The sequence below is a fragment of the Taudactylus pleione genome, unplaced genomic scaffold (assembly GCF_031769625.1).
Source record: "Taudactylus pleione unplaced genomic scaffold, aTauple2 ptg000512l, whole genome shotgun sequence".
Taxonomy (NCBI): domain Eukaryota; kingdom Metazoa; phylum Chordata; class Amphibia; order Anura; family Myobatrachidae; genus Taudactylus; species Taudactylus pleione.
In genome coordinates this window covers 3,571,745-3,596,530 of record NW_028284914.1, presented here as the reverse complement: position 1 = coordinate 3,596,530, position 24,786 = coordinate 3,571,745, and the positions used below count along the sequence as shown (strand labels likewise).

The 24,786-nt window shown below is 49.7% G+C and overlaps 1 protein-coding gene across 2 annotated transcripts in view; it reads left to right on the top strand.

Moving 5' to 3' along the window:
- The window catches only part of NR2C2 (nuclear receptor subfamily 2 group C member 2), a 52,381-nt gene that overhangs the window by 9,546 nt on the left and 18,049 nt on the right, over positions 1-24,786 (top strand). For both annotated transcript variants that reach the window (XM_088450247.1, XM_088450246.1), the window contains exons 2-4: positions 13,789-13,878; positions 15,416-15,613; positions 21,322-21,424. In XM_088450247.1, the coding sequence (XP_088306373.1) occupies positions 13,807-13,878; positions 15,416-15,613; positions 21,322-21,424 (373 nt within the window). In that variant the 5' untranslated portion in view covers positions 13,789-13,806. The remainder of the gene's footprint in view (positions 1-13,788; positions 13,879-15,415; positions 15,614-21,321; positions 21,425-24,786) is intronic.

The following is a 24,786-nucleotide window of genomic DNA, read 5'->3' as shown; positions in this document are numbered from 1 at the left end:
AGTAACATCGAGAACCATCGGTAACATCGAGAACCATCGGACCCAGACGCACAATAGAGCATGACCTGACCTGGCGCAGGATTTTGGCCACTTCCTGCGTGCATCGAGTCGTCTAGCTGCGTATGCTGCCGCACTGCCTTAATTATGCACGCCCCTATAACGGCATCCCAACGCACAGGCACGTCTGCGTTCGCCCTCCTGTCACCACCCACAAACATAAATATCGGATGGGTCTGCGCACTCACTGTGTGTAGTCTGCGTACCCTAACCCGATCGCACTGGCTAGTCCGCGCACGTGCAGTGCGATGCGTGTGCAGTGCAAAAACATCTGAGTGCGTGCGTTCTCTCCCTTGTGTCCCATGCTTAATCGGGCTCTGTGAACCAGCCCCAGTGAGAGCAGAAATTCACTTGCGATATCGTGCTGGGTATACATCGTTTAGCGTGCACCCAGCTTTAGTCTGAGACATTTTCATTATAAGCTTGGTCTTAATCGCTGTCTTGTGGTAGTTTTTGTTTTTTGTTTCTCCTATCCAAACGCACCTCCACTGACCAACTCGTATTGAGAAGTGAGGATTCCAAGGCAGCAGCTGTGTATATCACGTGTGTGATGTCATAATATTCAGGCTAATAGGCCGTGACATCACCACCAGCCATCATCACCTGCTGCAGAGGCTCAGGAGACTTTGGGCCTGATTCAGCAAGGATCGCAATTGCAAAGCTGCACGCAGGCTATAGATATGATGTATGCACGCAGGCTATAGATATGATGTATGCACGCAGGCTATAGATATGATGTATGCACGCAGGCTGTAGATATATGATGTATGCACGAAGGCTGTAGATATATGATGTATGTACGCAGGCTGTAGATATATGATGTATGTACGCAGGCTGTAGATATATGATGTATGCACGCAGGCTGTAGATATATGATGTAGGCACGCAGGCTATAGATATGATGTAGGCACGCAGGCTATAGATATGATGTATGCACACAGGCTATAGATATGATGTATGCACGCAGGCAGCTTTGCTATGCGATCCTTGCAATAATGCAAATGCAGCAGGAGGTGTGTGCATTTGTGATCCCAGCACTGCGACAGAGGTTCGAGGATTGCAATGGTGGACGGCGCTGGGTGGTCGGCCAGCTAAGTAAGCCTCGGCTTACTCAGGCTGGCCAGCTTGCGAGCCCACCAGACTGCGTAAGTCCACACAGTCTCTGGGCTGGCCACTCCTGGAGAACGGGGTGGACACGCCCCATTTCCGGGAACGCCAGCCGCCCCCGCACTGCTCCTTAAATGCCTCTGCCTGTCAATCAGGGGCTAGCGTGCATATTAGCACACTCGCAGAATGGGTCCTGTGCATGCGCAGATTCCTGATAATTGTGAATCTGCGTTCAGCAGTGCACTTGCGTGCACTTCTGAATTAGCCCCTTTAATACTTCTCTTCAGTTGAAAATGGGGGTGGGTGAAGGGGATTAAAATTTTAAAAAGTTGCATAATAAAGGTCATATGCAGCGATTACGATGAAAGTCACTGTTTTTCACTCTGTGCAAGTATTAGGGAAATCTACATTTAATTCACCAGTTTTCTAAATTAATGGAAACAATTTGCCAGGCATTGAAAAATCACTGAAATCGCCAATTTCTCTGGTGAATCTGTCAAAAGATCAATTCAGAATAAGCTCCCAATCAGAGTCAATGCGACAAGTCTCGGGTGACGGCAGTGTTATCTTAGGTTGATCTCAGTTGTCCCTATTGCTGTAACTTCTCCTCCAGACATCAGAGATGTGGATTATAATGCACCTAGGTGCCCCATATATGAGTGAGAAAAATGTATCCTAGTGTATTACCTTCAGTACCTGGAATCATTCACAGAAGGGGGAGGAGGTCTGTAGGCTTAGACCAGTGGTCGCCAACCTTAATTGAGGTGTGAGCTACTTTAGTAAAATGAAATCTCCTGAAGAGCTACTAAAATTGTAGAAAAAAAAATCTGGCTAATAACCGAACCATTGAAGGTCATTTAATGAAAATAAAAAAAATGTTTCATAGAAATATAACAATGCATTTAATTATTACAGTGATATTGTCGTAGCTTGTAAATAATATGTACGTGTCATTGTTAATTACCGTCTCCAAGGAGGTACGTGCAGTAGACGAGCAAAAGATATAGGCAGGGCTGCTGTGTGATTTTCCGGCAGGGCTGGGTGGGAGTCACTCACTCCGCCGTAGCGTAGACGCCGTGGGTGGAACCACAGGGTGGTTGCTGTAGAGACTGCGGCAGTCACCTGACGTGCTTCCCTGTGGCTCCACCCATGGCGTCAGAGGTCACTTCCTCCTAGTCGACTCGGCAGTACTGCAGCTAGGTGAGCTAACAAAATTACAGCCGCGAGCTACGGGTTGGAGACCACTGGCTTAGAGTATACATGAGACATTGGTGAGGGAGGGGGGGGGGCTGCTCCGCAGATCAAAATTACTTGCAGATAATGCGATAAGTGCTCATCAGTAGTGAAGACGAGAATCCCCATTTCCCAGGTCCATCTTTGGCACCAATGGGGTGCTAATCTTGCGTCTGAGCACCTAGCTGCTGCCCACTAATGGCCCATTCAGCCGTCGGAGATGTAACGCCAATTCAGCAACTACTCTACGTCATCCCCTTTCAGTTTATTTACTTACAAAGTGCAGCATCTCGTCAGCATTTGGCTGTGATTGATCGGCTGCCAGTTAGATCGGTGTAGCAGGTGTTTGGCTATTACTACACACTTACCTCTTACTGACCGTATTAGTGACTGTCCTCCGCCGAGGGGCAGATGAGCCGCAGTAATAACAACTACTGTAACTGTGCTTTATGTAAAGCTGCATCTCAACCGAAATAAGAAAACGACCGGGCGTACTGCCCGTGGCACAGGAGAATTGCGCTTCAGAGCTCAGTGGGGTAATATGGAGGGCTTTGTATATGGCGGCAAGCTAGCACCATTCCCAGTGAGCCGGCTCTGGACCCCAGCTACGGGGGAGGCTTTCTGAGGATGGGGATGTGTGTCGTATATAGGGGCAAATGTATTTATTTGATGGGAACTCCACTAAAGGTGGTGATGTACTACAGTATATAGTGTCACTGTCACACAATGGATGCAGCTGTTTTGTAGCACCCACAAAGTGCCTCCATGATATTACGATTTACTAGTGAATTTTCACAAATATTGGCGCAGTCTCCGCTGTGTGTGTGTGACAGGTAATAAATATATGGACATTGGCCCTCATTCAGAGCCGTACGCTCTGAGCAGAGCGCACGCTCTGAATGAGGGCCGGGCTCCATTTTCATGGAGCGTCCTCCTGGACGCTCGTATAGCTGTGGGTCACCACCCACAGGCTATACGAGCGTGCATTTTGATGGCCGCGATGGTCGTGACCATCGCGACCATCAAAATTGCGAGCCGGAGCCTGCGGTTGAGGTTTTCAACCGCAAGCTCCGGAGTGATTTTGGCTCTATCAGAGCCAAAATCACTCCCACTGACATCACTAGTGATGTCAGTGGGCCGGCTTCTGACGGGAGGCGTTCCCGTGGGAACGCCCCCGTCAGGGAGGCACGCCCACCAAAGGGGGCGTGCTGTCAATCAACATTGACAGCACGCCCCCTTTGATCGGACACAACGAGCGAAGGAAAGTCCTTCGCTCGTCGTGTCTGGCGCATGCGCACGACGGAGCTCCCTCCGTCGTGCGCATGCTCAGTGCAGACCATCGACCCACTTGCGAGCGGACAGCCGCTCGCGAGTGGGTCTGAATCAGGCCCATTGTTTTCACATTAAATTACAGTAACACAAATGATGCTCGTTATGTGACTGTACCGGGCAGGCCAGGTTGGATTTTACAGTTTTGAGACTTTGTGTTTATTTACTAAGCAGTAGTTTGCGATCATGACCGATAGATATAAAATGGCACTAGAAATAAATCCTCAATCAGGGTTTTTTTTTTTTTTTTACAAACCCAGTGGTTAGTAATTTATATACTGGCTGAATACTTAGTTATTAGTGCATTGCCGGGACTTTGGGCCTGATTCAGACCCGGTCGCAAGTGCTGAGCGCTCGCAACCGGGTCGATGGTGGCCCAGAGCGCATGCCAATGACGGAGCCGGCTCCGTCATTCACATGCGTGAGACCCGGATAGCGACGGGCAATCCGTCACTCCGGGTCTCGTACCAAAGGGGGCGTGCTGTCGATGTTGAGTGACAGCACGCCCCCTTTGGTGGGCGGGCCGGTCGGTGGCTGCCCAGACGGAGGCGTTCCCATGAGAACGCCTACCATCTGGGGGTGGCCCCACTGACATCACAAGTGATGTCAGTGGGAGAGCTTTCGGCTCTGTTTGAGCTGAAAGCTCTCTAGGGCTTGCGGCCACGAGACCCTACCACAAGGGTCTCGTCGCAAGCCCGATGGTCGCGATGGTCTTGACCATCGCGACCATCATCCTGGACGCTCGCATTAGCTGTGGGTGGCAACCCACAGCAATGCGAGCGGCCAGGAGGCCGCTCCATAAAATTAAAAAAACACGCCCTGATTCAGAGCGAGCGCTCTGTCAGAGCGTCCGGCTCTGAATCAGGGCCTTTATTCTCATATGGAGGCTTTCATCTGAGAGGAGCAACAGCAGATAGATAACATTGGGCCCTTGGCAGTGTCGGAATGGGGCGGGAAGGGCCGACCAGGGGAATGCAATAGTTACTATGGGGCGTGGCCAGATGCTGGAAGGGGTGTGGCCATCTCACCAGAGAGGAGTGGCCAGCCATTAAAATACACACATTGCCCCCCACAGAAAAAAAAATATCAGACATTGACTCACACAGAAAAAAAACAACACCTTGGCCCCCACAGTAAAAAAAATAAAACACACTGACCCCCACAGGGGCGTGGTTAAATCAAGGGGGCATGCCGTGGCACGCCCCGTCTCTCCCCGGCCCAGCACAGCAGCCGCTGGCCCATCCTTGCCTCCACCCCTTCCGTCTCCGTGATATTATAGTGATTCCGGAGCCGTTGGGGTGGAGGGTGGGGTACTTTTCTTTTCCCCCTCCTCGAGCCGGTCCTTAGGCCATCAGCCCTTCTGGCCCGATGGCCAGTCGGGCCCTGCTGTACACTGTACTCACAAGAAGTTACAGCCACCTCAGTCAGTCGGCGGAACAGCAGTCACAGTCTCCCAATGGGTCTGGGGAGAATGTGATGGGCTCCTTCAATCGTAGCTCAGCACAAGCTCCTCTGACCACTTTGCAAAGTCTCATGGGATTTACCCAGTAGTGCAGTGCCCCAATAAATGCTGGGCCCTATTAACCTGCCTGCAGCCGTCCCCAGGTCAGTCAAAACAGCTGATGACAGCCCGCCAAGCAGCTGCGCTGCACTATTCACCTTGCTATATTGAACGGTGCCGTAGGCCCCGCCCTCCTGTGATAGAGGGCGTGACTACAAAACAGTGGTGCCCACCGATGATCTCCCCGGTGACACAGCCCAAGTCTGGCCCTAGGTAACATACTGGCTTGGGACCCCTTCTCACCCATGTTTGGAAAAAAATATATACTATATATACAGTATGTGCACCTGCAGTATTCGTGCCCGATCAGAGCAACAATTGAATTGCTCTGTTGGGTGCACATTACTTAGATTGCACAAAAAATTTAATTCCCTCCCAATGAGTGTATCCTATTACACATGCGACGCGAGTATGTGGTGTATTTATGGTGATAACTAGAAGTATATAGCGATGTACATTCCAGTAATATAAAGTTATCATTGCACAGAATCATAGCTAAACAGAATTTAGGGAGTTAATATTTACGCCACATAAATACATACATATTCTAGCTTGCATTTGAATATTTTCCTGTAATGCCAGGACAGGCTCATGTGTATATCTGCGTTACATCTTTAATCAGTGATCATATTATTTTTGTCTTCCTGTAACATTGATCTTTGGATACTAGGTGAACGGATGAGAAGTAATGAGGAGTCTTCTGGTTGAGAAGTTTCCTCACGGCCTATAATTAGACTCTCCCCGATCCGTGTGAACGTCCCACAGGTTTCATTAGAAGACATTGAGTGTGACGGGAGGCAGATAAATAGTTCCCTCATTATGTAGATGTTCAGTCCCCGTACTCAGCCGACCTACATTTCATTCTCCCTTCAGTGACGTCAGTAGATGGGTGCTGCGCTTCGCAGAGGATCGCGCAGGTTGTCATAACTTCTTAGCACTTGTGCGTTTTCCATAGTTTGTTGTGAAGGAACTTTGCAATGGATTCTGGAGCCATCTGATTTCCATCTCAAGCGGTGTCAGATAAATGGCAGGGCCAACCAAAGCGTTAACGTCATGATCCCTATGTTTAGCTCCCAAATGTGAAATTGTTCCCATAAAGCACAGATCCAAAGCTAATCTACAATACCGCTTAGATCGAGTGAACGTAAAGGCACACGTAAGACATTAATGTATTTAAAGGTCACTAAAACTAAAGTGCAAGTTGGGTCATATTATTATTTATTAATTTATTACCAGTTATTTATATAGTGCACATATATTCCGCAGCGCTTTACAGAGAATATTTGGCCATTCACATCAGTCCCTGCCCCAGTGGAGCTTACAATCTATATTACCTATCACATGCTCACACACATACACACTGGGGTTAATTTGTGTTGGGAGCCAATTAACCTACCAGTATATTTTTGGAGTGTGGGAGGAAACCGGAGTACCCGGAGGAAACCCACGCAAGCACAGGGAGAATATACAAACTCCGCACAGGTAGAGCCGTGGTGGGAATCAAACCCACATATATAAAGTAGTATTCACAGAAACCTGTGTAAAAGTTGCAGGATCTAATCAGAACTGAATATACAGCCATAGCCAAAGGTTTTGAGAATGACACAAGTAGTGGATTTCACAAAGTTTGCTGCTTCAGTGTTTTTAAACCTTTTTGTCAGATGTTACTATGGTATACTGAAGTAACATTACAGCATTACATAAGTGTCACAGGCTTTTATTGACAATTACATTAAGTTTATGCAAAGAGTCAATATTTGCAGTGTTGACCATTCTTTTTCAAGACCTCTGCAATTCGCCCTGGCATGCTGTCACTCACCTTCTGGGCCACATACTGACTGATGTCCGTCCATTCTTGCCTAATCAATGCTTGGAGTTTGTCAGAGTTTGTGGGTTTTTGTTTGTCCACCCACCTCTTGAGGATTGACCACAAGTTCTCAATGGGATTAAGGTCTGGGGAGATTCCTGGCCATGGACCCAAAATTTCAATCTTTTGTTCCCCGAGCCACTTAGTCATCACTTTTGCCTTATGGCAAGGTGCTCCATCATGCTGGAAAAGGCATTGTTCCTCACCAAACTGTTCTTGGATGGTTGGGAGAAATTGCTCTTGGAGGATGTTTTTGTACCATTCTTTATTCATGGCTGTGTTCTTAGGCAAAATTGTGAGTGAGACTACTCCCTTGGCTGAGAAGCAACCCCACACATGAATGGTCTCAGGATGCTTTACTGTTGGCATGACACAGGACTGATGATAGCGCTCACCTTTCCTTCTCCGGACAAGCGTTTTTCCAGATGCCCCAAACAATCTGAAAGGGGATTCATCAGAGAAAATAACTTTACCCCAGTCCTCAGCAGTCCAATGCCTGTACCTTTTGCAGAATATCAGTCTGTCCCTGATGTTTTTCCTGGAGAGAAGTGGCTTCTTTGCTGCCCTTCTTGACACCAGGCCATCCTCCAAAAGTCTTCACCTCACTGTGCGTGAAGATGCACTCACACCTGCCTGCTGCCATTCCTGAGCAAGCTCTGCACTGGTGGTGCCCTGATCCCGCAGCTGAATTAACTTTAGGAGACAGTCCTGGCGCTTGCTGGACGTTCTTGGGCACCCTGAAGCCTTCTTCACAACTATTGAACCTCTCTCCTTGAAGTTCTTGATGATCCGATAAATGGTTGATTTAGGTGCAATCTTACTAGCAGCAATATCTTTGCCTGTGAAGCCCTTTTTGTGCAAAGCAATGATGACTGCACGTGTTTCCTTGCAGGTAACCATGGTTAACAGAGGAAGAACAATGATTTCAAGCTCCACCCTGCTTTTAAAACTTCCAGTCTGTTATTCTAACTCAATCAGCATGACAGAGTGATCTCCAGCCTTGTCCTTGTCAACACTCTCACCTGTGTTAACGAGAGAATCACTGACATGATGTCACAGCTGGTCCTTTTGTGGTCGAGCTGAAATGCAGTGGAAATGTTGTTTTTGGGATGAAGTTCATTGTCATGGCAAAGAGGGACTTTGCAATTCATCTGATCACTGTTCATGACATTCTGGAGTATATGCAAATTGCCATAATAAAAACGGAAGCAGCAGACTTTGTGAAAACTAATACTTGTGTCATTCTCAAAACTTTTGGCCATGGCTGGACTGTATGTCAGATAAAAATGTGAGGGGAGGGAGGGGGGTGAGAACTTTTCATACACAAATGACTGATAACAGAAAACAGTAGCTTGTGTTAAACTTTATAGCAGGGGCATTCAACCTGCGGCCCTCCAGCTGCTGTGGGACTACACATCCCAGCTTGCCCTGCCACAGTTTTGGCCCTAATAACTGTGGCTGGACATGCTGGGCTTTGTAGTTCCACAACAGCTGGAGGGCCGTATGCTAAAAACCCCAGTTTTACAGGATACAAGGATAATGTTGCATAAAACAAATAAAAATATTTACAGACCCTGGAGGTCATACAGACACCTTTTTATAAAAGCCACCCAGCCCTCCTCACAGCTTCTAACTCATGCCTCTGTCCTCCCTCCTTATCTCTACCCAGTTACTCCCACCCGTGGCCTGTCATCTCTCATGGGCAGGGCCCTCTTGTTCTCACCCTGCACTTTCCATGTTTCCAAGTCAGTCAGCAGCTCTGATACCAGAGCCGTAACTAGACTTTTTGGTGCCCTGTGCCAGAAAGAGCATTGGTGCCCCCTTCATTTTTCAAAGGGACATAATGCACCCAAAAAAGGGCCATGGCTTCATGGGGAAGGGCCAGGGAAGAGATAGGGGAGGCCAGGAGATGCTGGGGATGAAATAAGAGGAAGTTATAAGTGAGAATGATAATAAACAGAAATTTGACAGACCCAAACAGCACCCCCTGACCTGTGGTGCCCTGTGCAATGGCACTGGCCGCACTACCCTAGCTACGGCCCTGTCTGATACTGTCCAACCCTACCATGGCACTGGGGGCCTGATTCAAACCCGCTCGCGAGCGCTATGCGCTCGCAAGCGGGTCAATGGTGGCCCAGTGCGCATGCGCACGACGGAGCTGGCTACGTTGCGCGCATGCGCGAGACCCGGATAGCGACGGGCAAACCGTTGCTCTGGGTCTCGTACCAAAGGGGGCGTGCTGTCGATGTTGAGTGACAGCACGCCCCCTTTGGTGGGCGGGCCTGGGGTGTGGCTGCCCAACGGAGGCGTTCCCATGTGAACGCCTCATTTTGGGGGCGGCCCCACTGACATCACAAGTGATGTCAGTGGGAGAGATTTCGGCTCTGTGAGAGACGAAATCTCTCTGGGGCTTGCGGCAATGAGACCCTACCACAAGGGTCTCGTCGCAAGCCCGATGGTCGCGATGGTCTTGACCATCGCGACCATCTTCCTGGCCGCTCGCTATAGCTGTGGGTGGGGGGGTTAGGGTTAGGCTGTGATAGGGGAGGGTTTAGGGTTAGGCTGCCGGAGGGAAGGGTTAGGGTTAGCCTGCAGGAGGGAAGGGTTAGGCTGTGGGAGGGAAGGGTTAGGCTGCGGGAGGGTTAGGGTTAGGCTGCGGGAGGGGAGGGTTAGAGTTAGGCTGCAGGAGGCGAGGGTCAGGCTGCGGGCAGGGAGGGTTACGCTGCGGGAGGGAAGGGTTAGGGGTACGCTGCTGGAGGGGAGGGTTAGGGTTAGGCTGCTGGAGGGGAGGGTTAGGCTGCGGGAGGGGAGAGTTAGGGTTAGGCTGCGGGAGGGGAGAGTTAGGGTTAGGCTGCGGGAGGGGAGGGTTAGGCTGCGGGAGGGGAGGGTTAGGGTTAGGCTGCAGGTGGGGAGGGTTAGGGTTAGGCTGCGGGAGGGGAGGGTTAGGGTTAGGCTGCGGGAGGGGAGGGTTAGGGTTAGGCTGCGGGAGGGGAGAGTTAGGGTTAGGCTGCAGGAGGGGAGGGTTAGGGTTAGGCTGCAGGAGGGGAGGGGTGCACCTATTATTTGGCCAAGGCAAATAGATTTTGGATTTACAGAGCAATGCGGTCATGGTTGCAGAGGAGCAGACATTTGCTAGGAGCCTCCTCTTTCCATTCCTCCGGCAGCATTAGCTATTGTTTCAGATCCTCATGCTTTAATTTCTGGGGCTAGGGAATCCTCCTGGTGTCTTCTGTGATGGCCTCATTGTAAACACACGCATGACAGCCTCATTGTAAACACACGCATGACGGCCTCATTGTGAACATACGCATGACGGCTTAATTGTAAACACGCATGACGGCCTCATTGTAAACACGTATGACGGCCTCATTGTAAACACGTATGACGGCCTCATTGTAAACACACACATGACGTCCTCATTGTATGACGGCCTCATTGTAATCACGCATGATGGCCTCATTGTAATCACGCATGATGGCCTCATTGTAAACACGCATGACAGCCTCATTGTAAACACACACATGACGGCCTCATTGTATGACGGCCTCATTGTAATCACGCATGATGGCCTCATTGTAAACACGCATGACGGCCTCATTGTAAACACACGCATGACGGCCTCATTGTAAACACGCATGACGGCCTCATTGTAAACACACGCATGACGGCCTCATTGTAAACACGTATGACGGCCTCATTGTAAACACGCATGACGGCCTCATTGTATGACGGCCTCATTGTAATCACGCATGATGACCTCATTGTAAACACGCATGACGGCCTCATTGTAAACACACGCATGACGGCCTCATTGTAAACACGCATGACGGCCTCATTGTAAACACACGCATGACGACCTCATTTTAAACACGTATGACGACCTCATTGTAAACACGCATGACGGCCTCATTGTAAACACACGCATGACGGCCTCATTGTAAACACACGCATGACGGCCTCATTGTAAACACGTATGACGGCCTCATTGTAAACACGCATGACGGCCTCATTTTTAACACGCATGATGGCGTCATTGTAAACACGCGCATGACGGCCTCATTGTAAACACGCGCATGACGGCTTCATTGTAAACACGCGTATGACGGCCTCATTGTAAACACACGTATGACGGCCTCATTGTAAACACGCATGACGGCCTCATTGTAAACACACATGACGTCCTCATTGTATGACGGCCTCATTGTATGACGGCCTCATTGTAATCACGCATGATGGCCTCATTGTAATCACGCATGATGGCCTCATTGTAAACACGCATGACAGCCTCATTGTAAACACACACATGACGGCCTCATTGTATGACGGCCTCATTGTAATCACGCATGATGGCCTCATTGTAAACACGCATGACGGCCTCATTGTAAACACACGCATGACGGCCTCATTGTAAACACGCATGACGGCCTCATTGTAAACACACGCATGACGGCCTCATTGTAAACACGTATGACGGCCTCATTGTAAACACGCATGACGGCCTCATTGTATGACGGCCTCATTGTAATCACGCATGATGGCCTCATTGTAAACACGCATGACGGCCTCATTGTAAACACACGCATGACGGCCTCATTGTAAACACGCATGACGGCCTCATTGTAAACACACGCATGACGGCCTCATTGTAAACACGCATGACGGCCTCATTGTAAACACACGCATGACGGCCTCATTGTAAACACACGCATGACGGCCTCATTGTAAACACGCATGACGGCCTCATTGTAAACACGCATGACGGCCTCATTGTAAACACGCATGACGGCCTCATTGTAAACACACGCATGACGGCCTCATTGTAAACACGCGCATGACGGCTTCATTGTAAACACGCGTATGACGGCCTCATTGTAAACACGCATGACGGCCTCATTGTAAACACACGCATGACGGCCTCATTGTAAACACGCATGACGGCCTCATTGTAAACACACGCATGACGGCCTCATTGTAAACACACGCATGACGGCCTCATTGTAAACACGCATGACGGCCTCATTGTAAACACACGCATGACGACCTCATTTTAAACACGTATGACGACCTCATTGTAAACACGCATGACGGCCTCATTGTAAACACACGCATGACGGCCTCATTGTAAACACACGCATGACGGCCTCATTGTAAACACGTATGACGGCCTCATTGTAAACACGCATGACGGCCTCATTTTTAACACGCATGATGGCGTCATTGTAAACACGCGCATGACGGCCTCATTGTAAACACGCGCATGACGGCTTCATTGTAAACACGCGTATGACGGCCTCATTGTAAACACACGTATGACGGCCTCATTGTAAACACGCATGACGGCCTCATTGTAAACACACATGACGTCCTCATTGTATGACGGCCTCATTGTATGACGGCCTCATTGTAATCACGCATGATGGCCTCATTGTAATCACGCATGATGGCCTCATTGTAAACACGCATGACAGCCTCATTGTAAACACACACATGACGGCCTCATTGTATGACGGCCTCATTGTAATCACGCATGATGGCCTCATTGTAAACACGCATGACGGCCTCATTGTAAACACACGCATGACGGCCTCATTGTAAACACGCATGACGGCCTCATTGTAAACACACGCATGACGGCCTCATTGTAAACACGTATGACGGCCTCATTGTAAACACGCATGACGGCCTCATTGTATGACGGCCTCATTGTAATCACGCATGATGGCCTCATTGTAAACACGCATGACGGCCTCATTGTAAACACACGCATGACGGCCTCATTGTAAACACGCATGACGGCCTCATTGTAAACACACGCATGACGGCCTCATTGTAAACACGCATGACGGCCTCATTGTAAACACACGCATGACGGCCTCATTGTAAACACACGCATGACGGCCTCATTGTAAACACGCATGACGGCCTCATTGTAAACACGCATGACGGCCTCATTGTAAACACGCATGACGGCCTCATTGTAAACACACGCATGACGGCCTCATTGTAAACACGCGCATGACGGCTTCATTGTAAACACGCGTATGACGGCCTCATTGTAAACACACGTATGACGGCCTCATTGTAAACACGCATGACGGCCTCATTGTAAACACACATGACGTCCTCATTGTATGACGGCCTCATTGTAAACACGCATGATGGCATCACAATATTGGCACAGGTGGGAGCACTACATTTTCGGACAGTGCAATAATAAAAAGAATCCCCAGGAGCTTTGGGGGTAGAAGGGGTTAATTGTTGTATAATTGTTTGGCCGAGCATCCGCTATCTCCAGTACTCACAACAAGAACATAATACACAGTCCACACCTGCTGCTTCACCAAGTCGTTTGTCAATGTTTAGCGCATTGTCCTGATTCTCAGAGAAATAATGTTGCAGTAACGCCAGGAGCAACCTTGAAGCTCTAACCCCATCTCATCTGGTGGGAGAGAGAAGTCACTGGCAGCTTACAGCGCAGGCTGACGGTGCGATCTCACGTGCACTTTACAGCTGACTTCTTCCCTGATTTGATTGCAATTGCTTAGGGCCTAGGACTTGCCGGCCGCATTGTACTTGCCGCCAATGTGTGGGGTAAAATGAAACCTTTTCTGAAGCGTGTTCCTCCTCTCGTCAGGTTCAGGAATCTTCAGTGATGACCAGCTCCTCCCAGCGTATCCAGATAATCTCTACAGACTCCGCCGTATCCACTCCGCAGCGCATCCAGGTATTTCACTCGCCAAGTCGCTTTCACTAGAACAATCTGGAGTCTAATTCATATCAGATAAATAACTATATATAAATGCTTGTAGCAGACAAATATATATAATCGCTGTTGTGGTGCCAGGGCCAGTTGCTTACATTTTCCTGGGCTCATCTACCATCATGATATATTGTGTGTTTATTATGTATATCACTTGCTATTTGGCTCTCCTTAGTTTGGGTGGTTATAACTGCGCGCTACTAGCTGCACGATTGAGGGACCGCCAGTTCTTAACCCAGGGACTGCCAGTTCTTAACCCAGGGACCGCCAGTTCTTAACCCAGGTACCGCCAGTTCTTAACCCAGGGACCGCCAGTTCTTTAATCCTGAATCAGGAAATTAATTCCACCTACCTCACTTCATTACGCCCCCTTGGCTTAATATTCCAATTTGTGCCATTACGTGGTGGAAGGCAGAGCCATGTTGGCGCAATTAACAGCGATTTGCATCATCACGGCCCCACTTCACTGGAGATTTGGGCCCGATTAAAGAATATGTATCATAGGGGCATATTCAATTCAAAAGCCCCGTCCTTTTCGCCTGCTGGACTTTCCACCTACATCGCGTGTTTTTGAAAAGAACACTTTCCGTGCGCGCGGCCGCTTTTCGCCCTGTTCAATTCCAAAGGAGGTGAAAACACGTCCCGGCAAAACTCAAACAGGCAAAAAGTGCTGTCAGATTTGGGGAAATCAGCCTGACCCCCCCAAAAGATGCACTGACATTGGGGATCAATATGGGTACCCCCGAATATCCCTGCTGAAGGTATTTGGGGTGCTTAAATGCTCTCAATAGCGTCTTTGCATAAGTGGTGAAGAATCGCATTTAGCAGGTTTTTTTTGCCAAAAATAAATAGTCCCAGCAAATTTGGGGTACATGAAAATGGGTGCAAGTATGGTTACAAATTGCTAAAGTGAGGTTTTTTTAAAAAAAAAGCACCTTCAGCAAGCACCTGCAATCAAAAAAAACACCTGGGGCATACTTGGGGGACCCCCTGGAGTCTATTTCGCTAGTTTTTAAGTTTGTCCCCCAACTTTGGACTTTTTCGCCCCCCAAAATTAAAGTACTTTTTTGGGGTGATCTAAAATTTCTTTTAAACTTTTTTTGACGCAGTTTACCTTTTGGGGGGCTGTCCCAAGGCTGCAGGGGTGTTCCCCCAACTTTGCACCCCAAACCCCCAATTCTACACTTTTTCTCACCTGCATTCAGAGGCGAATCTATTCCGCTGGTTACGAGGCGCAGACTTTTGGCACCGGCGAAAAGTCTTTGGAATTGAATACGGGGAAAAGTTTTCGCCTGGCCAAATGACGTCACCGGCGAAAACTTTTCGCCGAAAGCGGCTAATTGAATACGGCCCATAGAGGGGAATTCCAATTGAGCATGTGTTCCTGAGCGCGCATTGTTGATGTTTCCAATGGAAGTCCTATTTGCATTGCAGAGGAACATCTCCCCTGATATCACTGGGGTCTCTAACATCTACTACGGTGGTCTTTTTGTCTTTGCAGATTGTGACCGACCAACAGACCGGCCAGAAGATCCAGATTGTGACAGCCGTAGACTCCGTTGTGTCTCCCAAGCAGCAGTTTATCTTGACCGGTCCTGATGGATCTGGGGCAGGAAAGGTGATACTGGCAACTCCAGAGTCTTCCAGTGCCAAGCAGCTTATCTTCACCACAGAGAACATTGTGCCAGGGAGGATACAGGTACGAGAGGGACCACAAGCCGTCCTGGGCGTTTTATCTGAGTACAAAAGGTCTATTGGCCAAACACACATTCGGGTGGTAGAAGATGACTTGCAGATCCCTCTGGCCTGCCTTTGTTTAGACTTGTTATCATTTCTGTTACAACCTTCAATTGCAACATAACCCTATGCTACAAGGATGAGAGCCCTGAAAAGCATTGTATTATCTCTTTTACACCCCAAAAGTACTTTTACATTTGTAATTGTAATTACGTTGCTTGCTGCAGTTCATATGGAATCGGTATGATTTACCGGCGGACGGGATGCCAACGGTCAGAAGACCGACAACGGCATCCCGATGGTGAACATCCCGACAGGGGCTGGTAAGTAGCCTAACCCTCCCACTCTACCCCCCCTAACCCTAACCTCCCCCTGGTGGTGCCTAAACCTAACCTCCACTTCCCGCACCCTAAACCTAACTGTCCCTGGGCGGTGCCTAACCCTGACCTCCCCCCGGTGGTGCCTAACCCTCCCTCCCCGCAGCCTATCCCTCCCTGGTCGGTCCCTAACCCACCCAGGCAGGTCCCTAATCCTAACCCGCATACTTACCTTCAGGATGCTGGCGGTCGGGATGGCAACGTCTGTATCTTGATCCCTTCGGGATGTTGGCATCATATTCCGGCGTCGGTATCCTGATGCCCGGCATCCCGTCCACCAGCATCTTGACTGGATCCTGTTCACATGATAGCTTCATAAGTCATTGTATGAATGCTGTAGAGATCGGCCGCTTTGATTGGTCGCAGTCCGCCGCTGGGCGTGAATATCTGTCCATTGTTTCGTTTTATGTTACGAAGCTGGAAATTTATTAGAAACGTTGTGCGGAATTCAATTCTTTCCAGCCCCCATCGCGCCCAACGGAGCTATTCGATTGTTGCTCCTGTCGGGCGCTATGAGCTGCCAACGCTCCATTTCAGCTCGCAGCCCCAGAGGGGTGCGAGCTGAAATCGTCGAAAAGTTACCTGTTTGGGCATCCAAACGGCACTTTTCGCGATCGCGCCCAGCACTTTGGTCAGGGTTAGCCAATTTACGCGGCTAAACCCTACCACTTTGGGCGCGATCAGCGCGAAAAGCTGTAACAATTGAATAGCGGCCCGCGATCTCCTGTCACTTTAGATGGGAGATCCGGGCCGCGAAAACAATTGAATTCCGCCCAAGGATTGTTTTTCTGATTTAAAAGAAGGCTACCATATTTAAAACCTATTCTACCAAATTTTCTTGAATGCTCAGTCTCCTAAACCTTTTCGTTAAAGTGTTAATGCTGTAGAATATAAACAAATGAGGTATTCAAATCACACAGTAAAATGTAAGCAAATGTGATAAAGTACTGCAGACGATAGTAAAGGGCTCTACGGGTGGGGAGAGTTTCTTCTTCCCTTATAATAAACTTAAATAAGTTTTATTATCTACCGCTCCTCTCCTTGCCGGGGGGAACATGAAGGCTGGTGACAGCTGTGAGTACTTAAGACTTCACATACAGCGTGGAAGTGGTTGGGGCTCGTCTTCTCCTTAACGCAAGTCCATAATCCCTGTTCGCCCCGATGGGGAGCTCTGTCGCCAATCAGGGAAATTCGTTATCCTTGTTGGAGCTCCTCTTCATCATTAGATCCCAAGGACCTGACATGTTTTTCCCTGACCATGGAAGGGCTGCTGAATGTTGTGGGCATCTGCCCCGACTCAGATCATCAGAGGAGTTGATGGTTTACACCAGTCTCTTCCTGGTGCCCACGGAATGCTTCCTTCCAGCCTGTGTTGGATGTGAAAGCCCTCTGCAGCAGTGATTGGAGAGGGCGTCAGTGATTCCGGCCATACTGGAAGGGAATTGCTGGTGTTCTGGATACCAGTGCTTCAGATACCCATATGCTGGAGCTCACACTCAGTTTTGAGTTCTCCCTCTCATCATGTTGTAAACTGTAGGTTACAGAAGTTGTGATCTTTACGACATCTCCAGGGGGTTATGACAGCCTCACAAACATAACATATCCCACAGCCTGTGATACACTACAGCCCAGGACACACTACAGCCTCACACACATATCCCACAGCCTGTGATACACTACAGCCCAGGACACACTACAGCCTCACACACATATCCCACAGCCTGTGATACACTACAACCCAGGACACACTACAGCCTCACATAACATAACCCACAGCCTGTGATACACTACAGCCCAGGACACACTACAGCCTCACACACATATCCCACAGCCTGTGATACACTACAGCCCAGGACACACTACAGCCTCACACACATATCCCACAGCCTGTGATACACTACAGCCCAGGACATACTACAGCCTCACACACATATCCCACAGCCTGTGATACACTACAACCCAGGACACACTACAGCCTCACATAACATAACCCACAGCCTGTGATACACTACAGCCCAGGACACACTACAGCCTCACACACATATCCCACAGCCTGTGATACACTACAGCCCAGGACACACTACAGCCTCACACACATATCCCACAGCCTGTGATACACTACAGCCCAGGACACACTACAGCCTCACAAACATAACATAACCCACAGCCTGTGATACACTACAGCCCAGGACACACTACAGCCTCACACACATATCCCACAGCCTGTGATACACTACAGCCCAGGACACACTACAGCCTCACAAACATAACATAACCCACAGCCTGTGATACACTACAGCCCAGGACACACTACAGCCTCACACACATATCCCACAGCCTGTGATACACTACAGCCCAGGACACACTACAGCCTCACATAACATAACCCACAGCCTGTGATACACTACAGCCCAGGACACACTACAGCCTCACATAACATAACCCACAGCCTGTGATACACTACAGCCCAGGACACACTACAGCCTCACACACATATCCCACAGCCTGTGATACACTACAGCCCAGGACACACTACAGCCTCACAAACATAACATAACCCACAGCCTGTGATACACTACAGCCCAGGAAACACTACAGCCCAGGACACACTACAGCCTCACATAACATAACCCACAGCCTGTGATACACTACAGCCCAGGACACACTACAGCCTCACAAACATATCCCACAGCCTGTGATACACTACAGCCCAGGACACCTCAGCCTCACATAACATAACCCACAGCCTGTGATACACTACAGCCCAGGACACACTACAGCCTCACACACATAACTCACAGCCTGTGATACACTACAGCCCAGGACACACTGCAGCCTCACAGAACATAACCCACAGCCTGTGATACACTACAGCCCAGGACACACTGCAGCCTCACACACATAACTCACAGCCTGTGATACACTACAGCCCAGGACACACTACAGCCTCACATAACATAACCCACAGCCTGTGATACACTACAGCCCAGGACACACTACAGCCTCACACACATATCCCACAGCCTGTGATACACTACAGCCCAGGACACACTACAGCCTCACAAACATAACATAACCCACAGCCTGTGATACACTACAGCCCAGGAAACACTACAGCCCAGGACACACTACAGCCTCACATAACATAACCCACAGCCTGTGATACACTACAGCCCAGGACACACTACAGCCTCACATAACATAACCCACAGCCTGTGATACACTACAGCCCAGGACACACTACAGCCTCACATAACATAACCCACAGCCTGTGATACACTACAGCCCAGGACACACTACAGCCTCACAAACATATCCCACAGCCTGTGATACACTACAGCCCAGGACACACTACAGCCTCACATAACATAACCCACAGCCTGTGATACACTACAGCCCAGGACACCTCAGCCTCACATAACATAACCCACAGCCTGTGATACACTACAGCCCAGGACACACTACAGCCTCACACACATAACACAGCCTGTGATACACTACAGCCCAGGACACACTACAGCCTCACACACATATCCCACAGCCTGTGATATACTACAGCCTCACAAACAACATAACCCACAGCCTGTGATACACTACAGCCCAGGACACACTGCAGCTTCACAGAACATAACCCACAGCCTGTGATACACTACAGCCTCACACACATATCCCACAGCCTGTGATACACTACAGCCCAGGACACACTACAGCCTCACAAACATAACATAACCCACAGCCTGTGATACACTACAGCCCAGGAAACACTACAGCCCAGGACACACTACAGCCTCACATAACATAACCCACAGCCTGTGATACACTACAGCCCAGGAACACACTACAGCCTCACATAACATAACCCACAGCCTGTGATACACTACAGCCCAGGACACCTCAGCCTCACATAACATAACCCACAGCCTGTGATACACTACAGCCCTGGACACACTACAGCCTCATACACATATCCCACAGCCTGTGATATACTACAGCCTCACAAACATAACATAACCCACAGCCTGTGATACACTACAGCCCAGGACACACTGCAGCCTCACAGAATATAACCCACAGCCTGTGATACACTACAGCCCAGGACACACTACAGCCTCACACACATATCCCACAGCCTGTGATACACTACAGCCCAGGACACACTACAGCCTCACAAACATAACATAACCCACAGCCTGTGATACACTACAGCCCAGGAAACACTACAGCCCAGGACACACTACAGCCTCACATAACATAACCCACAGCCTGTGATACACTACAGCCCAGGACACACTACAGCCTCACATAACATAACCCACAGCCTGTGATACACTACAGCCCAGGACACCTCAGCCTCACATAACATAACCCACAGCCTGTGATACACTACAGCCCAGGACACACTACAGCCTCACACACATAACTCACAGCCTGTGATACACTACAGCCCAGGACACACTGCAGCCTCACAGAACATAACCCACAGCCTGTGATACACTACAGCCCAGGACACACTACAGCCTCACACACATAACTCACAGCCTGTGATACACTACAGCCTCACAAACATAACATAACCCACAGCCTGTGATATACTACAGCCTTACAAACATAACATAACCCACAGCCTGTGATACACTACAGCCCAGGACACACTGCAGCCTCACATAACATAACCTACAGCCTGTGATACACTACAGCCCAGGACACACTACAGCCTCACATACATAACATAACCCACAGCCTATGATACACTACAGCCTCACACACATATCCCACAGCCTGTGATACACTACAGCCCAGGACACACTACAGCCTCACATAACATAACCCACAGCCTGTGGTACACTACAGCCAAGGACACACTACAGCCTCACATAACATAACCCACAGCCTGTGATACACTACAGCCCTGGACACACTACAGCCTCACAAACATAACATAACCCACAGCCTGTGATACACTACAGCCCTGGACACACTACAGCCTCACAAACATAACCCACAGCCTGTGATACACTACAGCCAAGGACACACTACAGCCTCACATAACATAACCCACAGCCTGTGATACACTACAGCCCTGGACACACTACAGCCTCACAAACATATCCCACAGCCTGTGATATACTACAGCCCAGGACACACTACAGCCTCACATAACATAACCCACAGCCTGTGATACACTACAGCCTCACATAACATAACCCACAGCCCAGGACAGAAGCATTTAGCAGTCAGTATGAAAATCCCCCTTTTCAGCGTTTCACGTGTGTTGTTCTCTATGTTCCTCCAGATAGTAACGGATGCAGCCTCTGTGGAGCGGCTGCTGGGAAAGGCAGACGTACAGCGGCCGCAGATTGTAGAGTACTGCGTAGTGTGCGGGGACAAAGCATCAGGTCAGTCTGGATTATCGATGATCTAATGTATCACATGACTTGTGGCTCCTGCCGTAACCAGATCTCAGCATCCGCTGCAACTGCTGCAAATTCACCATCTCTGATGTTATAAAGAAATCCGCCCAGAGGACCTCATTCAGAGCCGGACGCTATTTGCGCTCGCTCGTTCAGAAAAAGGGGGTGGCTATTTAAATTAACCGTTCGCTCTTTGCGGTCTGTTGACGCCTCTATGTCTGAACGAGCGAACAAAACATGGGGTCTTTATTTTGAAAAAAACGCCCCCTGGCCGCTCGCATCATATGTCATGTCCGCTATTTATTAGATTAATCGAGTACATCGAACGGCGTATGAACTGCTCGCTATTCTTGTGATTGCATTTTCCTACCGCAATCATGCGAGCAGTTCTGACTATAAAATAACCCAGTGACGTGGTCAATGACGCTGCTGTATTAATTATGCACACCCTTAAAACGCCCGTTTTGACCTTTAAGCACGCCTGCGTTCGGATCTCCACTCCCCGTTTTCAAGCACCTTCCCCTGTTACCACCCACATACGCCTCATTCTGTCACTCAAATTAGCAGGCATTCGCTATTTAGCGAGCACACGATTTTCGGCCGCACTGACTGGTTCGCGCATGCGTATTACAATCCGTACGCATGCGCAGATGTGCGAACATCGCTCGGAACGAATGAGCGGCCGCTTACGAGCGGCTCTGAATGAAGCCCAGAGTGTTATTAATATTGTAGTTATTATGTAAGTTACTGTTCTGTGTCCTTAGAAGTCCTTATCTCTAACACACGCACACGCATGATAAACGTTGGTACTCCTTCAGACCAGGACTAATGAAATGAATTCATGAAAGCTGGCTGCTGATTGGAGTCAGTGGGCCTGATTCAGCAAAGGGACACAGTTGCTTATACGCATGAGATCGGCTGATTGTTGCGTTCTGCGCATGCGTATGAATCGCAGTGCGCGAACTAGCCACTGCAAACGGGAAAACGATTGCAGTGACTACGCAGACCCTTGGCAGAGTGACAGGAAGTGCCGTTTGTGGGTGGTGACGGGGGGGGGGGTGGTCGCTGTCGGGTGAACGCAGGCATGCCAGTGCGTTTCAACGGCGTTGCTGGGGCGTGCATAATTATCCACTGTGATTCCATACGTAGACTGAGGCCCCATAGCGTGCGCAGAAGTAAGTAATTCCTGAGTGAGGTCTGACCAGCCCTAACTGTGCGTATGGGTCCGATGTTACCGATTGTTTCGCTTTGTTGCCAAAGTATACGGATGTGAGTCAGGGGAAGTGGGCGTCCTTATATTAGGTTGCGATCACAATGCGATTGCAAACATTTACATATCACCGCTGATATTAGCAACTGTGTTGCGTGCGTATAAGCGGAATAGCGATCCATGCTGAATCAGGCCCTGTGTCGCAACGAGGGGTAAATGGGTTCTCTTATAGGCAAGGGTAGGGGGATTGGTTAATTTTAATGTTCATGTAGGACACCCCTTTGATGGGTATGTATGGACGGTTACATGATTGACATGTACATAAACATACATGCACTCTAGATCAGGGCAGGAGGCTGAGTCTCAGTTGCAGGTTTGCAGTCTTTTAGGTGAACGCTCTGGGCTAGATTGAAGAGATTTACGCAATGCCGATATTTCTGCAGGTTGAGGGATTTGTAGCCATTGCGTATGCGTGAAATCGCATTTGTTTTGCGATTGTTCTCACGCACAGGATTCACTTGAAAAGTGAGTGACAGGTAGTCAGCGTTTGGAGGAGGGGTATGCAATCGGGAAGCCGACTGCCTAAATACCGGCAGCCGGCTCCCCGACTGTCATATCCCGGCAAGGGTGAAATGCCGGGCGTGTAGATGTAGACGCCCGGCATTTCCCCCGACGCCGGGAGACCGGCGCCCGGCATCCCGATCGTAGTGATGCCGGGCGCCGCGAGCGGACAGCCACGGGGGGGAGGGTTAGGTTTAGGCCACCCGGGGGGGACTTAGGGTTAGGCACCCCCCCCGGGAGGGTTAGGGTTAGGCTAGGGGGAGGGAGGGTTAGGCACCCCGGGGGGGGGACTTAGGGTTAGGCACCCCCCCGGGGGACCTAGGTTCAGGCAGCGGGGAAGGGGGTGGTTAGGGTTAGGCACTTAGAGGGGGGATTAGGTTTAGGCACTTGGGGGGGAGGTTAGGGTTAGGCACCCCTAAGGAGGGTTAGGGGGGTTAGGTTAGTTTAGACAATACTTACCTATCCACGATCGGGATTTCCAGCGCTGTCGGGCTTCCGCTGCCGGGATCTCTGCTGATGTCGGGCTTCCGCTGCCGGGTATCGAACAGCCGACCATGCGGCCGGCGGTATTTCATACCAATTCCTGCCGAGGTAACTGGGGAGGGGGGGTGGCTAGGTAAACGCAGGTGGGTCAGGACCGTTTAAGCGCCGTTTCATGTGCTTGCACAAATTGGCCATTGCGATCGCCTTTGCAGCACGAGAGCGCACAGCGTGTCAGGAGAGACGCAGTGTTTGAGGCCGAAGCTGCCTGATCTGCGTGGAGGTTCCCGAAGTTGCACGTCGTTGGACAGATATGAGAAGGCAGCAGTGGGTGCGCCAATGCTTGGGGAAGCTTTGGAAGTCATTAGCATATTTTCACTAAAGCGATCCGTAAGAGAATGCAGTTGCGATTGCATTAGCGTAAATCAGGCCCTTAGGTGCACATAGCTGGTATACTATGACTCCCCCTCCCCTCGCTGGATGTATACTCTGTGCTTTGTAACTAAGGGCCTTATTCAGCAAGGAACGCAGCCGCGAATTCGCACACAATCGGCCGATGTTTGCATTCTGCGCATGCGCGAACACTCCACTGCAATCGGAAAGTGATCGCAGGGAGCACGCAGTCTCAGCGCACATTGATTGACAGAAAGTGACCGTTTGGTGGGTGGTGACTGGGGGGAGGTCAGTGAAACTAAGGCGTGCCAGTGCGTTTGAACGCCGTTACAGGGGCGTGCATAATTAAGGCCGTGCGACGGCATTTGCCCACAGGAAGCTGAGTGAGGTCAGGTCAACCACTCTTATGCTAATGGGTTCGATGGTTCTCGATGTTTGCGCTGTATAGCGAGGTATTGTGGTTGTGAGTAAGGGTAAGGGGCCGGCATTATGTAGTGCTGGGCGTCTGCATTTTGTGCTGCGATTGCGTTCATTAGCATACTTTCGCAGCTGCCTTGTGCGCGCGTATGCAGACTTGCGTTCCTTGCTGAATCAGGCCCTAAGCTTTATTTATGAAGGCGATGCCGCTGCTTCCTGGTGGGTTGCAGGGTTTTACATTATACCTGCAACATGCCGGGAAGATAAATAAAGCCCCGAGATTCAG